Source organism: Silurus aristotelis (genome assembly GCF_946808225.1).
Source record: "Silurus aristotelis genome assembly, chromosome: 4".
NCBI lineage: Eukaryota > Metazoa > Chordata > Actinopteri > Siluriformes > Siluridae > Silurus > Silurus aristotelis.
The window spans coordinates 22366292-22389285 of NC_139577.1; the positions used below are offsets into that span (position 1 = coordinate 22366292).

The window sequence follows — 22994 nt, forward strand, 5'->3', positions numbered from 1 at the left end:
TAAACAGTAATTCACAGATGTGTATGTAGTATGAAAATTATGTCACAATTTATGCCTCCACATATGGAAAACGCAATTGCATATACACATACACACATTATGGCAGGTTGAGTCCATGGGTTCATTTTCTGGTTTTCAAATGCCCAGATTTTGTGAGCTTGTGCGAATATTCCTAGATGTTCATGCCAAGATATATATTTTTTTCTATTCGAGCTTTCCTAGTTTCTGAGTTGTGTTTATCTGAGTTACTGTAGCATTTTTGTTACGTTTCATTTCCATTTTTTTTTTTCTATCTTTCTCCACTGACCTTTCTTATCAACAAGGTTGCAGAATTTCACTCACTGGATTTTATTTATTGGACCATTCTTCATATAGTTTAGAGACAAAAATAAACCAGAATAAAAAAAGTTTTAATTAAGTTCAAATTAATATTAATCATAAATGATAAGCAGGATATCAGCAATTCTAAAATACTCAAACTAGTCTATTTGGCACCAACAATCATAAAACAAATAAAGTCACTGAGATCACATTTTCCACTATTGTGATGGATAATTTGAACATAATCCAAAGCTGCTGGCCTGTATCTAAATGATTTTATTTATAGAATTTGTTAATGAAATAAATGCAGGAATGACATGACTGTAACACTGTTTTGCTCAAAATAGTCCACCATTCACACTGTACCTGGTCCTTTGGTTGTCCCTTAACATTGCTGTAAAGGGTGGAGGTTGACAGACTAATGTGGCATTATGCAGTCTGTACTGTGCCAACAAAGCATTACTGTACATAAGATTTGCTTCATAAATGACCACTAAATGTATATGTATAATTAGCATAAATATATTAACTGATTGTAGTCCAATTTCTATGCTATGCTTGTTGCATCCAGTCTTCTTGGTAGGTGGATTGGCGGTGCGCAGATGGCCCAATTTATGAATGACTGTTTAAACATGTGCAAAAGCACTGCAAAATTTATGTGCACACAAAAGTATGTGCAAAAGCACTGCTAAATTCTGCATTTTTCTGCACATCCCATGGAACATGTATTCCTGCTTCACCATGGATAGGCTCGGGATCAACCTGGACTATGAACAGGTTAGTCATGTAGTTACTGAAGAAAAAAATTTATATTCTTCATGTATGAATTACCTCCTAAATTAAATTCAATGTATTTCGTACATCAATGTATTTCGTATTTCTTCAACGCCTTGGGTGGTTCCATGTAATTCCGGAGTAAGAACAGGCGCTTTAAAGGATGGATTGGACTGTAGTTAATGTCAACAGTCTGCTACATCAACTAAGGACTACTTTTCGCTTCTGATCATCATCACTGTACCCCGAAACATATTATATCTGCTATAAATGGACATTCGGTGCAACCCAGATGAGGATGGGTTCCCTCTTGAGTCTGGTTCCTCTCAAGGTTTCTTCCTTATGCCATCTCAGGGAGTTTTTCCTTTCCACAGTTGCCACCGGCTCGCTCATCAGGGACAAACTTACTTATAAAGAACATATTCACTTTTAATCACCACATTATCTGTGTAAGGCTGCTTTGAGACAATGTTCATTGTTAAAAGCGCTATACAAATAAAAATGAATTGAATTGAATTATTTCTAGTGTGGACATTGTCTTAAAGCAGCTTTACAGGGGATAAAGAGGTTATAAAATAGGAATTTATAAGTTTAGTCCCTATGAGTTAATACCTTAAAGGTTTATCCCTAATGAGCAAGCCACTGGCAACAGTGGCATGGAGAAACTCACTAGGGTGGTTTGAGGAAGAAACCTTGAGAGGAACCAGAGTCAAAAGGGAACTCATCCTCATCTGGTGGCAGCTAATGTCATTTTGTTATAGTTTTATAATTATTAATGTGTACTGTTCAATGATAAGGTTCAGTGTTCAGGGTTTTAATGCAGAATTGTTCATGCAAAGTGCGAACTGTTTATATTAATTGTAGTTTAAATACACCCTCATATAATAACTTCCTCCGTCGTTTAGACTGTTCATGTGGAGATTATGGTGACTATGTTATGGTTGGTTAAAATCAGTCTTCTCTTTATTCTTAAGCAAATGCTCAAAGTCCCATTTTCAGCGACTTTGTTTCTCGAAAACATCTACCAAGACCTGCAAAACCGGTTATTCTAATACCATCTAGGTGTGCAAGAGACTGAAGGCGGGTATGATGTATGCAGATGTGTGTAGAACCGTTGGTGTTTGGTGACATGTTTGGACTCGGTGTGGTCTATAGGCTCCTGTGTGAGTAACGTTAAAGCGTTGGAGGTTTCCTCCTGCTCGGAGCAGCGAGGCGCGGAGTGGGCTGAGCTTCATGTCAACACACTCACACGAGATACGAGCCACTGCGCTACCGAGTCGTCGACAGGAATGGACGGACGGAAAACCCTAGCCGGTGTAAATGGGGATCTACCCGAATGACTCGAATGAATGGTTTGCCTGATGCCTGTTTTAATTACTTCATACGGACACCACGGAATCTGAGCTGCCGCCATGAAAATGAGACGGAGATTTTTACCCAGATGCTGTTCTTTCTCTCCCTGACGTGCCGTGAGCAAAGTAAATGAACACATTCAGTCACGTTGAATTGTGTGTTTAACACTATTTTCTGTAAGCTGTTCTGATAGTATACAAGGGACCTTTTAGACAGTGTGTTGCAGTGATTTCTGTGATCTTAACATAAAAGGGTTTGTTCTCTTTGCCGGTCGAGTCTCGACTAATGTGTAGCTGTTTGTGGCCTGAAATTAAAAGTGTGTGTTTTGTGTGTATTTGGTGATTTCAGGGACACAATGTTGCTGGCCTCGGCCGCCGTGGTATGGGAATGGCTGAACGAACACGGCCGCTGGAGGCCCTACAGCCCTGCTGTTTCTCATCACATCGAGGCGGTGATCCGAAGCGAATCCCGGGCAGGGAGCGTCGTGCTAGGCCAAGCCGACAGCCGCCTCGCGCCCTACATCGTCGACTTACAGTCAATGCATCAGTTCAGGCAGGACACAGGTAAGACAGTGTTCCCTTATTCGTCGGGGGCAATTCGACCATTTAAAACATGTTAAACCTCCATGAAAGTTTTTAGTAATGCAGAAATAACTTTTTTTGTATCAAGTATTTTAGACATACTTCTCAACTCATCCACTCAAGACTTTCGTGTTGCGAAGTGGTCGTAACCTGCGATGTGCAGGTCGCAGCCAGACACTGCTTTTGTCGTTTGCTTTTGTCATAAGCGAGCAGTCATGTGTTGCAACAGTTTAGTCGAGTTGTAGTTCACACCCTTTCCAGTAAGCTGTGACAAGTTGATAGTTGACAGAGAAGTTGCAGTGAACCTGTGGTTTTTTAACAGCTATAAACTGGAATTTGGTACAGTGACATACGAAAGTGCTTAAACAGAACCAACAACAGTTATTATTTAATTGCTTGAGCATTATGTATTAGTTTATGACTATAAACAAGTGCTTATATTTTGTTTCATAATAGTTCCACATGTTACAGCTGTTGACTAGAGGCATGGGCTGTGGAAACATAACTGAATTGAATGTTACATGCTAAGAATAAACACAAATAAAAACTTTCATTTTTCTTGACTTGTTAGTTTGGTAACTTACTGTGAAGGGTGAAAAATGTCCCTCTTCTGACCTAATGTTTCTTTCCCTGTAGCAATTCTATGGCAATGATGAGATGCTTTCAGCTAAATAATTTATATAAATATATGACCGGATGAGCCACAACAAAGGATCTGCTTTAGAAGACAAACTGGTTCCTATATAGTAAACTTGATGGTTACTTACCCCAACCACAGTTCACCAGTTGACGAAGTCTGATCCATTATGTTAGCGGAAATGAAAACGTGACACCATAAAACAGCTGTTTTTCTTTAAGTCACATTTTTGTTTTGTTAGAACGAGTCATACTTTTGCAGCTGTTGCTCTGTGGGGAAATCTGATTTAATAAAAACGAGTCACAATAGGGGTAGTGGAAAGACTAGATGAAACAATATTGCGAAAATTATTTTAATCCTTGATTGTTTATTTGGAAGCATCATAATCATCAATGCCATTTGATTGCTTTCTTTTTTCATGACATGATCTTGTGGACAATTTGAAAAGGCTGGAAGGCAGAGAAAGGGAATACAAGTCAGCTTCTGAGTGGGGGTTGGTGGGGGCTACAAACATTTAGGAGTGAGGGGTGGTTAGAAAAGACACCATCACCCACTCCCTTTGTTGAATAGGAGGAACAGATGTGAGAGGAGAGCGTGGGACAGAATCTGTAGAGCAAACAGGAGGGGAGAAATGTACTAAGACAGAAAGATTAGCCATAGTGAGCTCGTTAATTATGTGATCAGGGGAGAACATTGTTTAAAGACAAAAGAGAGAGCTACCTGTCCCTGCTGAAAGAAAGTGTAGTGTGGTCCTGATCATTTCCAAATGAACACCATTGTGTGTAATTGCTGAAGTGGCCCAATCTAGACAGGGAAGACACTTTTCTGGCTTATTAAGTCTTTGAGGTGACAGAGATTAGTCTGTATAGGAAGAAATGATCTAAAATATATTCTCTATTATTATAATATCTACAAAGCATCTTGCCAGTTAAGTATTTTAACAGATAGGTAATTAAACAAATGTTTTTACCATTGGTATAACGTGCAAGCACATTGTTCAAGTTTTTTTTGGTTGTTAACAATTAGTAATGTGCTTTCTAAGGTACAAAAGAAATACACAGAAAACAAGCAATAGATGTCAAGAATACCATTTATATCAAAGAGAATTAAATGCCTTATCTGTTAATTTTAACAATAAGTGATGCTCAAGTGGGCAATAAAAAATTCGGATAATAGTTACATTTGTCACCCAGTGTTTAATAAGAATTTCCACCCATATTTTTCATACTACTGTTATTAATCTTAGGGAATAGAGGACATTTTGAGAGATTGGTTTATATAAAAAGAGTTGGTGATATTCAAACCCATTTTCTACAATTCAATTAAAAATGGGACGCTTAAGAAAACCCTAAACATTTATTTGCTGAAACACACATAGACACATAAGTGTATGCACACATACTCTAATCGTTTTAAAAGAGAGCTAACCAACTCAATAGCTCTCCAACTCTTTTTGGCAAAGGGGTTAAAGATGTGATCCAACTGTGCTAGAGCCTCCATAAAACCCAGCTGGTCTTAACCAGCAAGGTCCATGCCAAATTTCAACAAAATTAAACTGGATCAAATGCACACACAAAAATGCTGAAGCTCATTCGAGAGTTTCTCCTGCAAACATTGGTCTATGAGATGGGCCACATTCAAGTTGAAAAATGCAGGACAAAGACACAGAAGGGGGGAGAAGTGCTATGCATGGACTGGGGGTAGGGGGATTTAAGGGGAATAATTTGGAAATGGGAACAGAAGAAGAAAACAGAAGGGCTTTAAGTTTCTCCTTCTGATTGCGCAACAGGCTGTATAGAGTTTCAACAGCCCTGGGCCCTGTGTGTTTTTCAATAAAAGCCAGAGATTAATCATGCGTGCACACAGGCAAATTCATGCATGAATGCATGCACACTGACACACTCAAAGTTGGTTTAGGTTTTCATTTTGCTAATCACTTTCATGTGATTGCTTTGAGGAGAGCACAGAGTTAGAATGTGGTTTTCTGCTAACATATTGTGGTCTGTGATCTGGGTTAGCCTGTTTATTTCCTCTCTGTCTTTCTCTGCTAAAACCTATATGTCTGTTTTTTTATGTCAGGAAATTTTGTTTGCTGTTTCCTTGACATTTACTGTTTCACACAAAGTCATTGTCAAATAGAAACAACAAAAAAAGCAGAGAAAATCAGAAAGTGAGGAATGTGCAATGATTTAAATTCATTACACTGAGAATTGCTATGTTTAAGATTCATATTTATTTCTTTGCTTTTTTTGCATGCTAATGTATATTACAGGCTATACGATATGTTGGACTGTTTTATTTAACTAAGATTAGTGGTGACACCACAGACTCCACTACTCCTTGTAAAATATTTTTTTTTCTTTCCCCATGACACAGTATTATTTATTTGGGACAATATTTTGGAGAAATGCTTCCATTCTATTTTTTATTATACTGTCTAATAGTATCAGAATAAAGACATTTACTACACTTCAAATAACTGAAATCACAAGATGACATACTTTGCTATTTATAGGATTACTGTCATTGGTAATAATGGTGATAATCGGTGCTTTATCTGTTTGTTAGCTGGTAATCTTTTAGCCTCTCAATGATTAGTGTTTTTGCAAAAATAATGCAATGCTACTTTGTGTCAAATGTGCTATAACCGTGACATCAATTTTGTTCACTTTTCTCCTCACAGTCTCTTAAACCTTGAAGCTGCTGTCTTATTTACTTCCCTCACTTCCACTATCACTTTTGTACACAATGTTTTGTTTTGTGTCAATTTTAAAAAAGTTGAAAAACTGACAATGCAAACATTATCACTCATTTTTTATAGGACTAATATAAGTAAATTGAAGAATTTCTATTGTGGCAATTAATTATTAGCCAAAGGAAAATTTGGGCTATATTGTAGACAAACTTTAAAAGTTTAGTTTGTTTGCTCATCATAAGTATGAGTCTTTTTTCATATTTCTTTTTTTCTATTAGAAAAGGTAAAAAAGATTCTATGTGTCCACAATTTTTCTCAATTCACAATTTTGTGCAATAAAGCACAAGGTTCACATATTCAGCATGTGAAAAGTAGCATGAAGGGACAGGAGGTCACACATGCAAGGCGCTCTTCACAATTGAACAGATGGACATCTCTGTACACCTGCTTTCAGGCTTTGTTTTGCCTTAGAGATCCTGGGATCATGAGCCTAATGTCACACTACATGATATACTAAGTCACTGACCTTCTCCACACACACAAGCACACACACACACACACACACACACACACACACACACACACACACACACACACACACACACACACGTGTGTGACTAATTTTTAATTAGTCTCTTAATGCTTTTAAATGTTTGTTTTTTTTAATTGTTTGATTCTTTTGTGAAAATTATTTGTGTACATCCACTTCATTTGGGCATATGGATATATTTTTGGAACCATAATTAAAATATTTAATATAGCAAAACAGGGGGCTCAGATTTTTGTTTAGAAAATTTTTATTGAAATAGTGTGAGTGTGTAAAGGGACTTATTAACCACTTATGTAGTTTGTGTCCATAGACATGTATTATAGTGCTACCATATTGTTGTTCTTTTGTGACATATTTAATGAACCAATAAAACATGCACAGACAGTCCACCAAGGATAAATAACACAACTTTTAATAGAGTTCCTTTTTTATACATGTACATTCATAGGAATTTTGTTCCAGTTAAGTCCATAGCCGTGCAGAGAAAATGCTTTCAGTTATAATCAGCTTACTGGTACTGTTGGACGAAGGAGAGGAGGAAGACTACTACAGAAACAGCAGGAAAAGGAGAAGTGGAGGAGAGTGAAGGTTAGACTTGGTACTTCAAATGTTGGTACTATGACTGGTAAAGGGAAAGTGTTAGCTAATATGATAGAGACGAGAAAGGTAGATATGTTGTGTGTTCAGGAGACCAAGTGGAAAGGGAGTAAGGCCAGGAAAATTGGAGGTGGGTTTAAACTGTTCTATCAAGGTGTGGATAGAAAGAGAAATGTAGGGGTGATTGTGAAGAAAGAGTACAGTAAGAGTGTAGTGGAGGTGAAGAGAGTTTCTGATAGGGTGATGAACGTGAAGCTGGACGTTGAAGGGGTGATGATAAATGTCATCAGTGCCTATGCTCCACAAGTGGGCTGTGAGATGGAGGAGAAAGAAAAATTTTCGTTAGATGATGTGGTAGAAGGTGAACCTAGGAATGGAAGATTAGTGATTGGGGCAGACTTTAATGGCCATGTAGGTGAAGGGAACAGAGGTGATGAGGAGGTAATGGGTAGGTATGGTCTTAAAGAGAGGATTGTGGAAGGGCAGATGGTGGTAGATTTTGCAAAAAGGATGGAAATGACAGTGGTTAATACTTATTTTAAGAAGAAGGGGGAGCACATTGTGACGTATAAGAGTGGAGGAAGGTGCACACAGGTGAACTGAAGGAGATTGGAGACTGTAAGGTGTTGGCAGGGGACAGTGTAACTAGACAGCTTCGGATGGTGGTCTGTAGGATGATTTTGGAGGTAAGGAAGAAGAATAGGAGGAGAGTGAGGACTGAAAGAAGAATAAGATGGTGGAAACTAAAGGAGGAAGACTAGTTTGAGATTCAGGGAAGAGGTCAGACAGGGCCTCGGTGGTGGTGAAGAGATGCTGGATGATTGGGCAACTACTGCAGAAATGATAAGGGAGACAGCTAGAAAGGTACTTGGTGTGACCTCTGGAAATAGAAAGAAAGACAAAGAGACGTGGTGGTGGAATGAGGAAGTGCAGGAAATCACAAGGAGAAAGAGGTTGGCAAAACAGAATTGGGATTGACAGAGTGATGAGAAAAGTGTGCAGGAGTACAAGGAGATGAGGCAGCAGGTGAAGAGGGATGTTGCGAAAGCCAAGGAAAAGGCATACGAGGAGCTGTATGAGAAGTTGGACACTAAGAGGAGAAGTTGGAGGAGTTTCGTTACTTAGGGTCAACAGTGCAATGTAATGGAGAGAGTGTTAGAGAAGTGAAGAAAAGCGTGTTGGCAGGGTGGAGTGGGTGGAGAAGAGTGGCAGGAGTGATTTGTGATAGAAGGGTATCTTCAAGAGTGAAAGATGAAATTTATAGGCCTGTGGTAAAACCTGCGATGTTGTAGGGTTTAGAGACAGTGGCATTGAGTGAAAGACAGAAGGCAGAGCTGGAGGTAGCAGAGTTAAATATGTTGAGGTTTTCATTGAAGTGACAAGGATGGACAGGATTAGAGATGAGTTTATTAGAGGGACAGCGCATGTAGGATGTTTTGAAGACAATGTCAGGGAGGCGAGATTAAGATGGTTTGGACATGTGCAGAGGAGGGACACAGGGTATATCAGTAGGAGAATGCTGAAGATGGAGCTGCCAGGTGTGAAAGCTTTATTTTCTATCACAGCAAGCTGCTGTTATAGGCCCCTTTCATTCATTCTTTTCCCAGTGCTGTTGACTCACAGGCGGGGAGGAGAAAAACATGATGATCAAGGGAATACTGTTCCATTCATCTGTTAATGAAAGAAAACAAGGTTATTTTACCAAACACAAAGATCACTGCAGAGTAGGGCATAAAAGGGGCAGGGAGGGAGTGATTTATGGTCTAGACCTGCAGGTAATGAGATGAACATGGAAAATCATACCTTATTGATGCCTTAATCTTCTATTGGCATATCAGGTCAAGTAGCACGAGCCAACAAATACATCAAGTTTGTTATTGTTACACCGTAGGTCACTAATCTTACTATTCTCTTAGTTGAATAGAAACTATTTTAGTGTGTTTACTCTAGGTATGCCAGTATTGAAACAAGAACTAGTTTGATCTATTGTACATACTGCCTACAAGTAATTATTGGGATTTTGCATGACTGTGGAGCCAAACCAGTTTTTTATCTTTTCTTCTTTGGGAAAGAAACGCTGTTCTGTAGTTCAGTAGTTAAACTGTAACAACATGTCTGATTTATTAAATAGATTAGATTAATTATCGGGATTGGTGCAATAGTTATTCTAGTGTAAAAGCTTGAAAATGCCTCAAACTATAACACTATAATAACATGTTTCTATTAAATAGATAAGTTTTCCTTGTTTGTCCTTTGAAAAGCTGTATGTCAGTGTATGCATCTAAAATGTATCTTAAAATTGAATCGAATCGAATCATGTTTATAAAGAGCAAAGGTAAATTATTCACAGTAATGTCCTACTTTATATGTTTTCTTTTATAGTATGTTATTTAACTTATGTTACCTTTGGTTCTAGAACATTTAATTACCTTTTACTATTAACTAAAACTGACAGTCTTGCCTGGGGTAAAGACTGTATGTCTTTCATAATTTCATAATTTAATACTTTGTTAAAAACTCACTAAGAGATAAGGATTTTGGACAGTGGTAATAACTTTAAAAATACAACAATGCAATGAATGTTTGACCGGTAAGTGTTTACGGAACATTAAAATTAATACCATCTGACCTGTCTCTCTCCATCTTACAGGTACTTTAAGGCCAGTACGTAGAAGTTTCTATGATCCCGCTTCAGCACCAGGTCAGGGCTGGCTGTGGGAGTGGGAAAATGATGCAGGTTCTTGGACACCATATGATATGGAGGTGTGTATTGCCCTGCAAGCAGCACGGGATCGCCAACAGCCATGGCTGGATCTGGCACCGCTTGGTTTCTGCTACCTCGTGGACTTTCAAAGCATGACTCAGATCAATCAGCAAACGCAGAGGCACCGCCGCATTAAGCGACGCTCAGACATGGCTTATCCACTCGTCTCTGGCCCATTGCCAAAAGCCTCACAAGGTTGGGGCATTGGGCCTGCAGGGGCAGCTGGTGGTAGAGGTATGGCTAGTGGAGGTTCAACTGGAGCACTTTTGGGAGTTGGAGTTTCTGGATCTAGCTCAAGTGGAAATGGTGGTCCACTGTACCCTAGTGGAACGATTTCGATGTCATCTCTTTCCCCTCCTGGACAGCCATGTGGTTGTCAACAGTGCATGCTTGTCTTGAGTGTGAAAACAAATGCCTTGGCATCACAAACCCTAGGACGCAGATTGCCACCCACAAAAGCACTCAACCCTAAATCCAGTCAAGGGACACTTCCATACTCTTCTACAACCACATCTATATCAAATTCATACTCACAAACTCTGCCTCATGGACTGTCCTTGAACCGCTCTCTCACACAAGATCGCAAAAACGCTGCTGCTTTTGCTCAGTCTTTGTCCATGCTCACCTCAAACACCGCCACTCTTTCGCTGTCCTCTAATCGCCCACCCCTTCCACCTTTGCCCCCTCCACCAGTATCCCATCAACAATCTTTATCCATGCCAAGCTGCACCCTAGCATCTTCTTCATCAGTGCCAACCGCAACACTTATCACTGTGGCTACAAGCAACACGTCATGTTCATCCTCATCATCAACCTCAACAGCTGTTCCACCTCAGCGTTCTACAGCCTGTGCTGCTCCTTTGCCCCCTCGTGCCAGTCTAGCAGGACTCAGCAGGCCAGCTTTACAAAGAATTGCCATGGCACAGTCTCGGGCACTCATTGCCTCTGGGTGAGAAATGGCTACTATTATCTTGTTACACTGCAAAACTATGATAGAAAAGTATCACATTTGTTTACTATTTAGGTCACACTTTCTCCACTTTTCTGTCCTGATTGCCAGGCTGCAATAATATCGCCCAGTGTTAAAAATGGCAACCTAATTCCTAATGGTATAGTAGATTAGATCTACAGGTTCTTATCCATAAAAGAAAAAATAAATTGTTTGCCTTAATTCCATGCATAATTTTAAATCTAACCCTTGCTCTTAGTGCTCTTTCATTATGATTAGCTGATTTGTGGTGGTTCTGCTTGTGAATAAACAGTGTTACAGTGTCTGTCAATATTTAGTCATGGTGTATGATTGCATGGCTACCTCACCATGTTTCCTATGTGGCCATACTGTATTACTTATGAACATGTTGAAAATGTTTTGATATACATATCTGGTTAGAATTTAGAGAACCAAGATCTTCACATTGTCTCATTTTCATTTCCTAGGTTGTTCAGGTGAAACTTATTGGTCTTTACACATGCAACTGTGTTTGTGCAGTGTGAGTGTGTGTGTGTGTGTGTGTGTGTGTGTGTGTGTAATGTAATATATATATATATATATATATATATATATATATATATATATATATATATATATATATATATATATATATATATATATATATATATATTGCATATATCACACATTTCTGATTGTTTGTGTATTGGGGGAGTGTTTGTAGGCTGCATGATGTGCAGCATGGGGGAGTGTGTTTCTCACACTCTAAATCATCCAGCATTTCGCTGCTTGATGACCATCTGGGGACAGAACTGAGCAATTAAACAGTAAAGGAATGAAGATGAAGCAAACGATAGGGAAAAAAAACACTGAAAAGAGGATTGTCATGGGAGTCTGGGAGGGGGACTAAACATCCCCCAGTCTGTACACCTCCCACATTTCTGTCTCTCCTTATCATCTCCACCCACTTCCCAGTCTTTTCCCCTACCCCCACCATCATTGTCTGTTCCTCTAGGGTTTCTATGGTAACTTTTTGTTGGCATGGCAAAGCCTAGTCAGCATTAGCAACACAATGATGCTTCCATCAAGTGTGTGCATGTGTCTGTGTAGGATGAAAGTGCAATCATTATTATATTGTACTATATACGCCTATCCTGGGCTATAAGTTTTTTTTAAGCTTCAGCCATGTTACACACATTTTGGAAAGAGATGCAAGACTGCCTGGCTTTAATGGAAGGCCATTAAATTGTGATTGTATAGAATCTGCGGGGGTAGAAAATGGTCAAAGCCAACAAGGAATGTTACATAGAACCCGATATGTGTTGGTAGTGTGGACACACATGCCATGTAAAAAGCCATGAATAATTGAATTTTAGGTGCCTAAATTGGCTTCCATCACTATTTTTTACTTTTCAATTCGAAGTACTTTACAAATCTTAAGCAAAGCTGTTTGAACTAAATTTCTGAATCATGCATGGATAGTTTCTTCTGATCTGAGCAAACTATCTAGCAAATGCTAATGTAAAAAAAGCACAATCGTTTTATTATCATTCAATAGGTTCATACAAAGAAAGTTGAAAAATCCTGATTTTCTTTTCTTTTTGTGCCTGAAAAAAAAAAAAAAAAAAGTATTTTTAAACATGAACAGAATTTTCTTCTTGAATCTTTCAAGAAATTTTGGCAGAAATTCTTCAGTAAAAAAATTTAATTATTTGGATTCCGATTCTGAGGATGTGTTTGCATACTGAAACATTGGAGTCTTTAAAGTGCTCTCTCCTCCCCCGCCTCTCCAAACAATAAGGCTTAACTAGACCCTCGCAGGCTAAGGCTAAAAATGCTACATCTTACCAAATTTACTTAAAGGGGGAGTTTTATGTGATTTATTCAATGGAGATTTTGTTAATGGTGAAGAATTCATCCATATGACTGCATGTTGTAGCATACTTTCATGAACCTGCCTAACCCCGTGTTGGAGGGAGGGAGGGAGGGAGGGAGGGAGGGAGAGAGAGAGAGAGAGAGAGAGAGAGAGAGAGAGAGAGAGAGAGAGAGAGAGAGAGAGAGAGAGAGAGAGAGAGTCTGAGTGTTAGAGTGAGTGATTGAGTGAGGGTTGTTTTTTTTTTTTTTTTAAGTACAGTTGTGTTGCTCTTATTCAGTTGTTATATGGCTGGGTTTGCCCCTCTGTGGGAAACCTTGTGACAGTGCAATTGATTCATTCTGACTCTTACTGTGAATGCCAGCTAACCGCAAAACGTTGTTTGATTTCTGCTTTCGATGTTATGAACAATGTTCTATTTGTGGAGCTGTATGTTAAAAAATAGTCTGAAATAAAATGTAAAGTCATAGAAAAAAAGCACTTAACCTCTGGTGGTTATATTTATCATCTGGTACTTTTTCTGAGAAACAGACTGACTAACACTGAATCTTAATCTCAAACCATGCATCTAAATGTAATTTTGCCTATAATAACAATATATTTTTTAAACAATTTCTCACAGCACATCTGCCAGATTATTAAAAGGTATTTTTATGTATAATAAGAGATGGCTATGCAAAAATGTGTAAAAACTCATTTCTTATAACTTTATTTAGGGCTAAACTAATGGTTCAATTATTTGTAATTAACAGAGAAGGTGTGAGTAGTGCTGGGAGATGGGATTTGGAAGATTTTGTTAATGGTTTAAGCACTAGCCAAATATACATTTGTAAAGTGTCTCTTCTCTGGGTAGCAGTAAATTTACCCCTTAGTAACGCCTTCCAGTCTGTCTTTGTTATAAAAGTTGTTCAGCAACCACTTACTTCTTAACAGCAAGCAATGGTACTTGTTAATCATATATTGCTATTCCTAATTGCTGTTAATGCTGTCCTGTTTGACAAGCTTGTATGTTATAACATTGTTTAAATTGACTCCTTTATTCTACCCACCTAAGTTACACAGTATTGTCTGCACCCAGAATGTCTCTTGTTATGTCTCTTTAATCAGCGAATGTGATAGTAGGAGTCCATGCTTGTTTGCATCTGTGTATCAGTGGGGCAGCTGGGACTAAGCTGATGTTGCTTAGGTTAATAAAGGTGGCTAAACATCCCCCAGTACCTATCTGTCACCTGTACTGTTATTCAAAATGTAGTTAAAACACTGCTAATACACTTGATTAAATTAATATGCAGATAATAGATAATAAATCTCGATGATAATGATAAATAATTTTTGGTTTCAGTTTTACAGCTGGAACATATTAACTGTTTGTGAGAAACTAGTATTAGTAAAAACCATTTGCCAACATTCCCCTCATATCAATACATCCATTTTATTTAGGAAAAGATCGGAAATGTACAACCGGACACAATTGTACATGTTTCCAGATTCATGTCCACGTTGTAATTCATTGCAGCAATGATTTATCTCAAGAATGTAAAGCTGTTGCTGATTAACAAAAAGGCCAGCTTGGGTCATTATAACCACAACACCACATAAGCAAGCAATTCAACATCTAGCAAGTATTCATTTGTAATTTCACAGAATAACAAAGTAGAAAAGTAGCAAAATCTAGATCCCTCATTCTGCCCTTCACTCTGTTCTGTAATCTTTATATAATAGCTCTGTATTAAAAAAAAAGTAATGCAAGTCTCCTCCTGTATAAGAGAAGGTTTAAGACATAATAGGCTTTTACACCATCTCTGTTTGTTGATGTGTGTTTCTAGATCTAGTAGAATGTTTATAAGAGCTGTCATTGCATTAGCTTGTGACGTACATTAAATTCGTTGAAGATGTTACTCTCATGTGTTGTCCGGTCAGTCACCCTATAGAACATAATGGATTAGGGCTGTAGAAGAGCAGGAGACAACCACAAGGATTACAGGAGTTTACTTTTACTATGTAATAAACACATTGTTTGTAACTTTTATTTGTCATTTGTAAATATACATGGTATTTTTTATTTATTTGGGTTGCGTTTGGTACACCTTATACACCAGTATGGTGTGCAGTGCTTTTACATATGGAAATTGTTAATGAAAACAGTTTTAGCTCGATAAGTAGTACATCAGTATGTCTATCCGATCAGTGTCAGAGATTTTTTTGTTAGTGTGTGGGTGTTAGTGTTACCATTATGAACATTTTTCACTATTTGCAGGTTTTAGTATTTAAGTAAATCAGCAGACAACAACTGGAATGCTCTGATATTAAATTACATTTTTGAAAGCCTTGTCTGCTACCACAGCCACAATTTGAGCAACATCAAATGTATATGTTGGCACTCTGCCGACATGATTTTACTCTTTCTTTGTTTACATGGACATTAGCTAATTGGATTGTGTTAAGGTTGGATGTTTTCTATATATCTCAGAATTGACGTTTTTTTTTTTTCTGTTGCTCTTAGTGTGCCAACAGTGCCAGTGAAAAACCTAAATGGTTCCAGTCCTATCCATCCAGCTTTAGCAGGTGAGACTGTAAAAATTACAACTGAAATTTTAACATAAAGAAATATAAAAAAAAATGAGAGGAAAATGTCTGCACATGCTAACTGATGAAAGTTAAATTAATTTAATAAAAGCTTAAAAGAATCAGTGTACATCCCTGCCATTTTATTTACAATACAGGCTTCACAATTTCATTTAGTACTGATAATATTTGAACCAAATTTGAATTTTGCAAACTTATGATTTAAAGACATTTTAAATTTGTTAACCATAAAACTAAATATAAAAAAAAAAAACTATGTGTTCAATTTTATAAACAAAATGTACTGCAGGTAAATCATATCTTGAAAATAAATAAAGATATTTTTTTATGAAATTGAATAAACCTAAACTTGGGACTTGAAAATGATTGAAGCATACTAAACCTTGTTGCAGAAATTGAGCTCCAAAGTTAACTAAAATGACTCTAAACAGTGCTTGCATGTAAGCAAAGCTGTTTCAATCATTATAACATACTTGTGTAATCATATAGTGTTTGTTGGGTTCTAGTAATCCAGGGCAACATATTCTAAATATTTTAAATAACGATGCTCCCCACTGTATGAACAAACCTGTCCCCAAAGTGAAATTTGTTCGGAGTCTTAGTATATTTTATTGTTTATTTAAAAGTATTCATAGCTCATCATTAGGAGATATGTGTAGTCAATAACGAACACAGTTATGAACAAATTCATTGTACGAACGGTCGTCCGGAACGTAACTCGTTTGTAAGGTGGGTTGCACAGTGGGTGCACAGATTTAGACCTCTGTTGTGCAGCATTGCATACATAATTAAAATAATACAGATTTCCACAAAGTGAATTGCACATTTCCTTGATGCTTTATCATGAATTCATCATTTGTGTTGGCATTTATTGTTACACTAGTTGTGTATGTATATGCCTTCCAGGAATCACAGGTATTCTGATGAGTGCAGCAGGCCTGCCTGTGTGTTTGACTCGTCCTCCTAAACTTGTGCTACACCCTCCTCCTGTCAGCAAAAGTGACATCAAACCCATCCCTGGTCTTGGACACTGTTGCCGGAAAACCACAAAAAAACAGGCTCGGAAATGTATGGCTCAGAAAACGCACACAAATAAGTTCATACATACATATTAATATATTATATATTATTTGTTTAAGACTTGATGAAGCTCATCATTTTTAAAAAATGTACACAACATTATTTTTCAAAACCATGTTGAACATCTATTTTTTTTAGGCAAGACTCCAGAGGAGGTAGTGAAGAGGTACCTACAGAAAGTCAGAAATCCTCCAGAAGAGGTAAATGACACTCTGGTACTCTGGTGTTGGTGCATGTATGACTATTGAAATCACAACCACATATTGCTTATAAACCTGAGTTATGTGATCTTATGGTTTGACTTGATATGAAGGATACAAATAGCGTATATATATATATATATATATATATATATATATATATATATATATATATATATATATATATATATATATATATATATAAAAGTTGAGGCAGTCTGTGGCAGGGGACCTGAGCTAAAAACCTAAGCTAAAACTGTTCCTGATTGGCTAAGAAGACATAATGATTGGAGATGTTTGAGCCCAGATAAAGACTTCCTGTATACCTCACATCGTAAAGACCCTGTAGACACTGAACAGATAACAGGAATCTGTTAAAAGAGAACCAGTGTGAGAACCATCTTAAACCTAACATATACAGCCATCAAGCTAAACCATATGATAGCTGCTACATCTTTATGGTTGTGCAATCAGACAGTGGTTGTCAGTGCTCATACCATACACTGCGCACTGCAACAAGTCGGTTTGCTTGGATGCTGAAGACATGTCCAAGAGCAGGAATTACTGGAACCGTGTCCTGTGGTGTGATGAGACTAAGATAAACATGTTTGGTTCAGATGGTGTCCATGTGTGGCAACGCCCTGGTGGGGGGCACCAAGAAAATAGTGGCTTGCCTACAGTCAGGAATGGTGGTGATAACATCATGGTCTGTGGCTGCATGAGTGCAACTGGTACTGGAGAGCTGCAGTTCACCGAGGGGATTCCACCATGTACTGTGACATTCTGAAGCAAACACATCGGCAAGATGACAACTGCCTTGCTGAAGTTGAAGGTAAAGGTGATGGAGTGGCCAAGTATGTCTCCAGACCTGAACCCTATTGAGCACCTGTCTGGCATCCTCAAGTGGAAGATGGAGAAGCGCAATGCGTCTAACATCTAGGAGCTCCATGATGTCCATGAGTGGAAGAGGATTCCAGCAACAACCTGTGCATCTTTGGTGAATTCCATGCCCAAAAGGATTAAGGCAGTGCTAGATAACAGTGGTGCTCACACAAAATATTGACACTTTGGACACAGTTTTGACATGGTCACTTACGGTGTACTAACTTTTGTTGCCAGCTATTTTGACAATATGGCTGTATGTTGGGTTACTTTTAGAGGACAGTAAATCTGTACTATTGTACAAGCTGCACATTGACTACTCTAAAGTATATCCAAGTATATCTAAAGTGTACTCACTTTTGCGTGTGTGTGTGTGTGTGTATGTATGTATGTATGTATGTGTGTGTGTGTGTATATATATATATATATATATATATATATATATATATATATATATATATATATATATATATATATATATATATATATATATGTGTGTGTGTGTAAGAGAGAGAGAGAGAGATATGCACACACTTTTCATTAATAAAATAATATTGCTGATTCAGGACTGCACAATCTGTATGGAGCCTTTGGCTGGCCCCTCTGGTTACAAAGGCCCAGGGGTGGGCGCTGTGTCCCATGCAGAGTCAGTGGGTCGACTGACACAGTGCGGCCATCAGTATCATCTGCAGTGCCTGGTAGCCATGTACAACAATGGAAATAAAGATGGCAGCTTGCAGTGTCCCACATGCAAGACGATCTATGGTGTGAAGACCGGTAACCAGCCACCTGGGAAGATGGAGTACCATGTCATTCCTCACTCACTCCCAGGGCACCCTGACTGCAAGACTATTCGTTTAATATACAATATACCACCTGGTATACAGGTAACATATATAACATATTCATGTACTGCTTGACTACAAAAAAGCTTTAAAACAAAAGAGTAATATGTTTACACTTACAATTTTTGGTTTTTTTGTTGTTGTTGTAGGGCACTGAGCACTCAAACCCAGGAAAACCTTTCACAGCAAGAGGATTTCCACGCCACTGCTATCTTCCAGATAGTGAAAAAGGAAGAAAGGTATCTTGCAATTTATATATCTTATTTCCGGTAGTAAGTGAGTAGCACCAGGGACGCTAACTCTAGTCTCTTTTTTATTCCCCTGGCATTGTTGTGTATGTTTTCAAGTGTAAAATAATTTAAATAAATGCGCTTAAAGTGTGAGGGGGAGACATAACAAACTTGCGGTCCAGCACTTAATATGCTCCCGAGTAAACTCGAATCGAATCGAAAGCCATTTACCACAAACTTTTGGCACGAATACGTGTACCGCTACACCCTTACTGTTTGATTTTTGTGACTTAGCCAAACATTTCCCATTTATAGAACGGCAGTTTGACTCTTCTGCATTTTGTAAAAGTATATTATGACTAAGGTTATGTGTTTGTATTCATAGGTGTTAAAACTTTTATTAGTAGCATGGGACAGGAGACTAATCTTCTCAGTGGGTACGTCTAGCACCACGGGTGAGTCAGATACAGTCATCTGGAATGAGATCCACCATAAAACCGAGTTTGGATCCAACCTTACTGGCCATGGATACCCTGACCCTGGCTACCTGGACAATGTGTTGGAGGAGCTAAAGGCCCAAGGCATGACCGAGGAGGATGGACAGCAGCTATGAAGAACAGGAAGGCGCATTGGAGGAGATATAGAATTCAAACAAAGGCTAGAACTGTGTGAATTGAACTTAAAATGGGTGTGGGATAACGGGAAAATTATGCTTTCTGTGGGTTTGGAAAACTTTGTTTTGGGAAAATTCGATTTTGAGGCATAAAGGACTTGTGTGTGTGTGTGTGTGTGTGTGTGTGTGTGTGTGTGTGTGTGTGTGTGTGTGTGTGTGTGTGTGTGTACACGCATTTAAAATGTGAGTGTGTTCTGGAATTAATAAGTGAATGAGGGGAGGTAAGAAAAGAACTGAAGCAACATTTGCTCAGTTGTGGACCAAAAAATGGTATACGTAAATGAATGAAGGCTGTGGTTTGACTAAGTTTAAGTGCTTTGAGTCTCTAGCAATGAATAAATCTACACTGGTACGCTAGATTACAACTTAAGATAAATCAGCCTACAATTCTGATGAGTTTTTTCTTTTCTTTTTTTTTTTAAATAAATCATCCCAGTGCTCTCATTTGTTTATTAATATTGAGTTCACTGAAAGCTATAAAAAGAGAGTTTTATAAGAAAGGAAATGGCAAAGGTTGTTTATAGAAGTAAAAGAAGGTATACTGAATAGAAAAATAGGTAATGGAGAGGAAAGTAAATGTGTGGTAGGGAGTCCAAGCAGAAGATTGAGAAGAAGAAAGGCCAAAGAATGCAGCTTTAATCTCATAAGTTAATAAATAAAGTATCCATATTGATAGAGCTGTAGTGAAGGCTTGTGCATGTTTGTGTGTGCTTGTGTGAAGATGAAAGGAAAGCCTTATGTCCTCAAATCATTTTCTGTTCTTTAAAAACATTCCTCATTCCAACCATTTGAAATGTTTAAGTTTTATAGTCTGGGACCCAAGTGCTTAACTTGTATCATGATTTCTGTTACATATGTAATAACATTCCATATGTTACATTTATTTCCTATACATTTTTATTGCATTACTTTTGTAAGCCGTGGATGATGATGTGTGGGTGTGGCTCAGATCGTTGAGTCTATTGAAATACCCTGTCACAAAGTTGTAAACACCTACGGTGTAACTTCTGTAGAATAAGAGAATGCTTAGTGTGGACTGAAAAGCGACTTAAACGTTTTCTGTTGGTTTTAAGTTTAAAAGAAAACCTAAAGTACTTTTCAGTCCAGGTTTACATGTATTTTTGTAGCCCTAATTTCTCCATATCAAATAATTATAATAGTGCCTCTTTGAAGAGATGGTTAAGATAAAAAGGTCCTGGATTTTCAGTGATAGTGTTAAAGGACAAATCTGTATATGCAACAGGTTCAAAATAACAGTAAATGACACTAACTAGTGTTGGTATTCTAAAAGTCCTAATACAAAGAGTTTAATATTGTACAGGTTATGAGGAAAGAATGGAAGGCCAAGCAAGAGTTTGAAAGTTAAATGACAGTTGATGGTTATACAACACAGTAATATTATATAGTCAAATATTTGTGGACACCTGATCAGCACAGTCATATGTGGTCATTTCCCAAGCTGTTGCCACAAGGTTGGAAACACTACTGTATAGAATGTATTTGAATGCTGTAGCATTACGAAATCCATTCACAGTGCACACAAAGTCATAGTTTGGCAGGGTCTGTGTACTTCAGTGTTCTGATTTCAACCCCACTAAACATCTTTGGAATAAATTGGAATGCTGATTGCCTTGACAGGCCCTGTCCTTCCTAATGTTCTTATAGCTGAAAGGACACACACCATACAGTCATTTAGCTAAATAGTGAAACGCCTTCCTAGGGGCACTGAATATTTTAATGCCTGAAGTTTTTTTTTATTTGGCATTTTGAGTTCATGGTCAGGTGTCCACATATTTTTGACTCTGTACTGTTTTATAGGCGAAAATCTAAATACCCTGCTCTAGCTATTACTCTAGATTCACAACAGAATTGCTGGCCTCAGTAGTGAAAAAGATGAATTTTTGTTTGTATGTTGTTCCAATCTGTGTTGCACTGCCTTCCATGTCCTCTTTGTCTGTTTTCCAATGTGTGTGTTCAGTCAGTAACTGACCTGTTAATGTCTTTCTGTCTTTAACTCAAGAGTGTGCCATAATTGTGTCTCTGTAAGAGTGAAAACATGCATTTGTGAGCACAAGTGTCAACTGTATGCATGCATTTAGCGCTTTAATGCGTTTGTGTGTATGTATGACTGGTGTGTTTTATGACCTAATTTACAGTAGTTATTTTCTTATTTTCTGCATGCTTTTATTACATATTTAGTGTATTATTACCTGCATTTTTAATTTCCTTTCATTCCAAGCAAATTAAATATTACACACCTTATGGTACTAGGTTATAGAACTCCTCAGTCGTTCTGTACGTTTTGTACATGTACAGATGTTCACTGCATTTGCCATTGTCTTTTTTTGTGAAAAAAAACCTAAATGTTCCCTGAGTGTGCACATTGTCCTGTTCTCTGAACCAAGTCTGCTTCTACTTCCCATTAACAACTGAACAGCAGAAATCTTAAGTCATATTTGGGGACCTGTTTGAAATGGGTAACATTTAGCTTTTTTTTTTTATTACATTTTCTGCACTGCAGGAGGTTTGAATAAATGCAGGCTTAAAACAACGAGAAATGTATATATAATAAGGGAAGGGAAGGGAAGGGGAAGGGGAGGGGGGGATGGGTGGTTGTAAATAATACAATTTGAAGTTATGTTATTAAATAATAAAAAATAAAGCATCTGTGATAGTTGTTTGCGTTCTGTCGAGACTTATTTATAATAAATACAAGTGCATGAGTGATGTGTGCAGTATTATTTTAGTTTATTATATTTATATTTAAAATGTGCAACCCTGTTTTTGCTAATAATCTGGCCTCCTAGTCGCTCCTTGTTCCCCAAATAGATGCCCTTCATTTACTACGAAAACTGGCCAAATAAAACGTAGTTTGAGTTACAGAAAAAAAAGCCTTTTTTCATAGACTGACCGTATATTCCAGAAACCACTTACCGGACCATTTAATGGTTTCAATTTGGCTTATTTCTGCTTACGTTCTTTAAATTTACTTTAGGGGGATTACTAGATAAGAGCGAATCCTTTATAAAATATTTATGTAAAATATTATCTGACATTAATCCGGTCCGTGGCGCAAAAAAGTTTGGGGACCACTGCTTTATATGACTCGGGATTCATGAATTATTCTCTTCATGTCCTTGGTTATCTTGCTACAATCAACAAAAAATAAATATAAATTGTAAATTGCACAATTCAGTTGTTCTAGGTTGTTAGGAAGTAACTGTAGCGGCAAGTAGCAGACTGGGCTATTCAGGAAACGTCCTGCCTGTTCGATAAATTAAACCCAAGATACTTAAAAGCGCGGATTCTATGCGAGTCCTCACTGATTCATCTGAATCGTGGAATCAGTTTGAATCCATAAACTGATTCGGTTTTCTACTAATGCTAGTGAGCACATGTGTACA

At 37.8% G+C, this 22994-nt stretch overlaps 1 protein-coding gene across 2 annotated transcripts; it reads left to right on the forward strand.

Moving 5' to 3' along the window:
* Window positions 1-1036: 1036 nt before the first annotated feature.
* Window positions 1037-22267, forward strand: dtx4b (deltex 4, E3 ubiquitin ligase b). Of its 2 annotated transcripts, none has more exons than XM_083538242.1 (9): window positions 1037-1098; window positions 2797-3011; window positions 10159-11221; window positions 15598-15659; window positions 16587-16748; window positions 16899-16960; window positions 18409-18729; window positions 18837-18926; window positions 19303-22267. In XM_083538242.1, exons 1-9 carry the CDS (start codon window positions 1091-1093, stop codon window positions 19528-19530), a joined length of 2211 nt encoding a protein of 736 aa, XP_083394368.1. In that variant the 5' UTR covers window positions 1037-1090; the 3' UTR covers window positions 19531-22267. The 2 variants fall into 2 exon arrangements, with proteins under 2 accessions (XP_083394368.1, XP_083394369.1); XM_083538243.1 differs by lacking the exon at window positions 1037-1098 and adding an exon at window positions 2158-2573.
* Window positions 22268-22994: the final 727 nt, after the last annotated feature.

What these genes read in the sequence shown, in the direction of transcription:
- dtx4b (XM_083538242.1), top strand. An exon ending in TATCCATCCAGCTTTAGCAG is followed by an intron (nt 15,660 to 16,586) that starts GTGAGACTGTAA and finishes TATGCCTTCCAG; the next exon opens with GAATCACAGGTATTCTGATG. An exon ending in ATATACCACCTGGTATACAG is followed by an intron (nt 18,730 to 18,836) that starts GTAACATATATA and finishes TTGTTGTTGTAG; the next exon opens with GGCACTGAGCACTCAAACCC.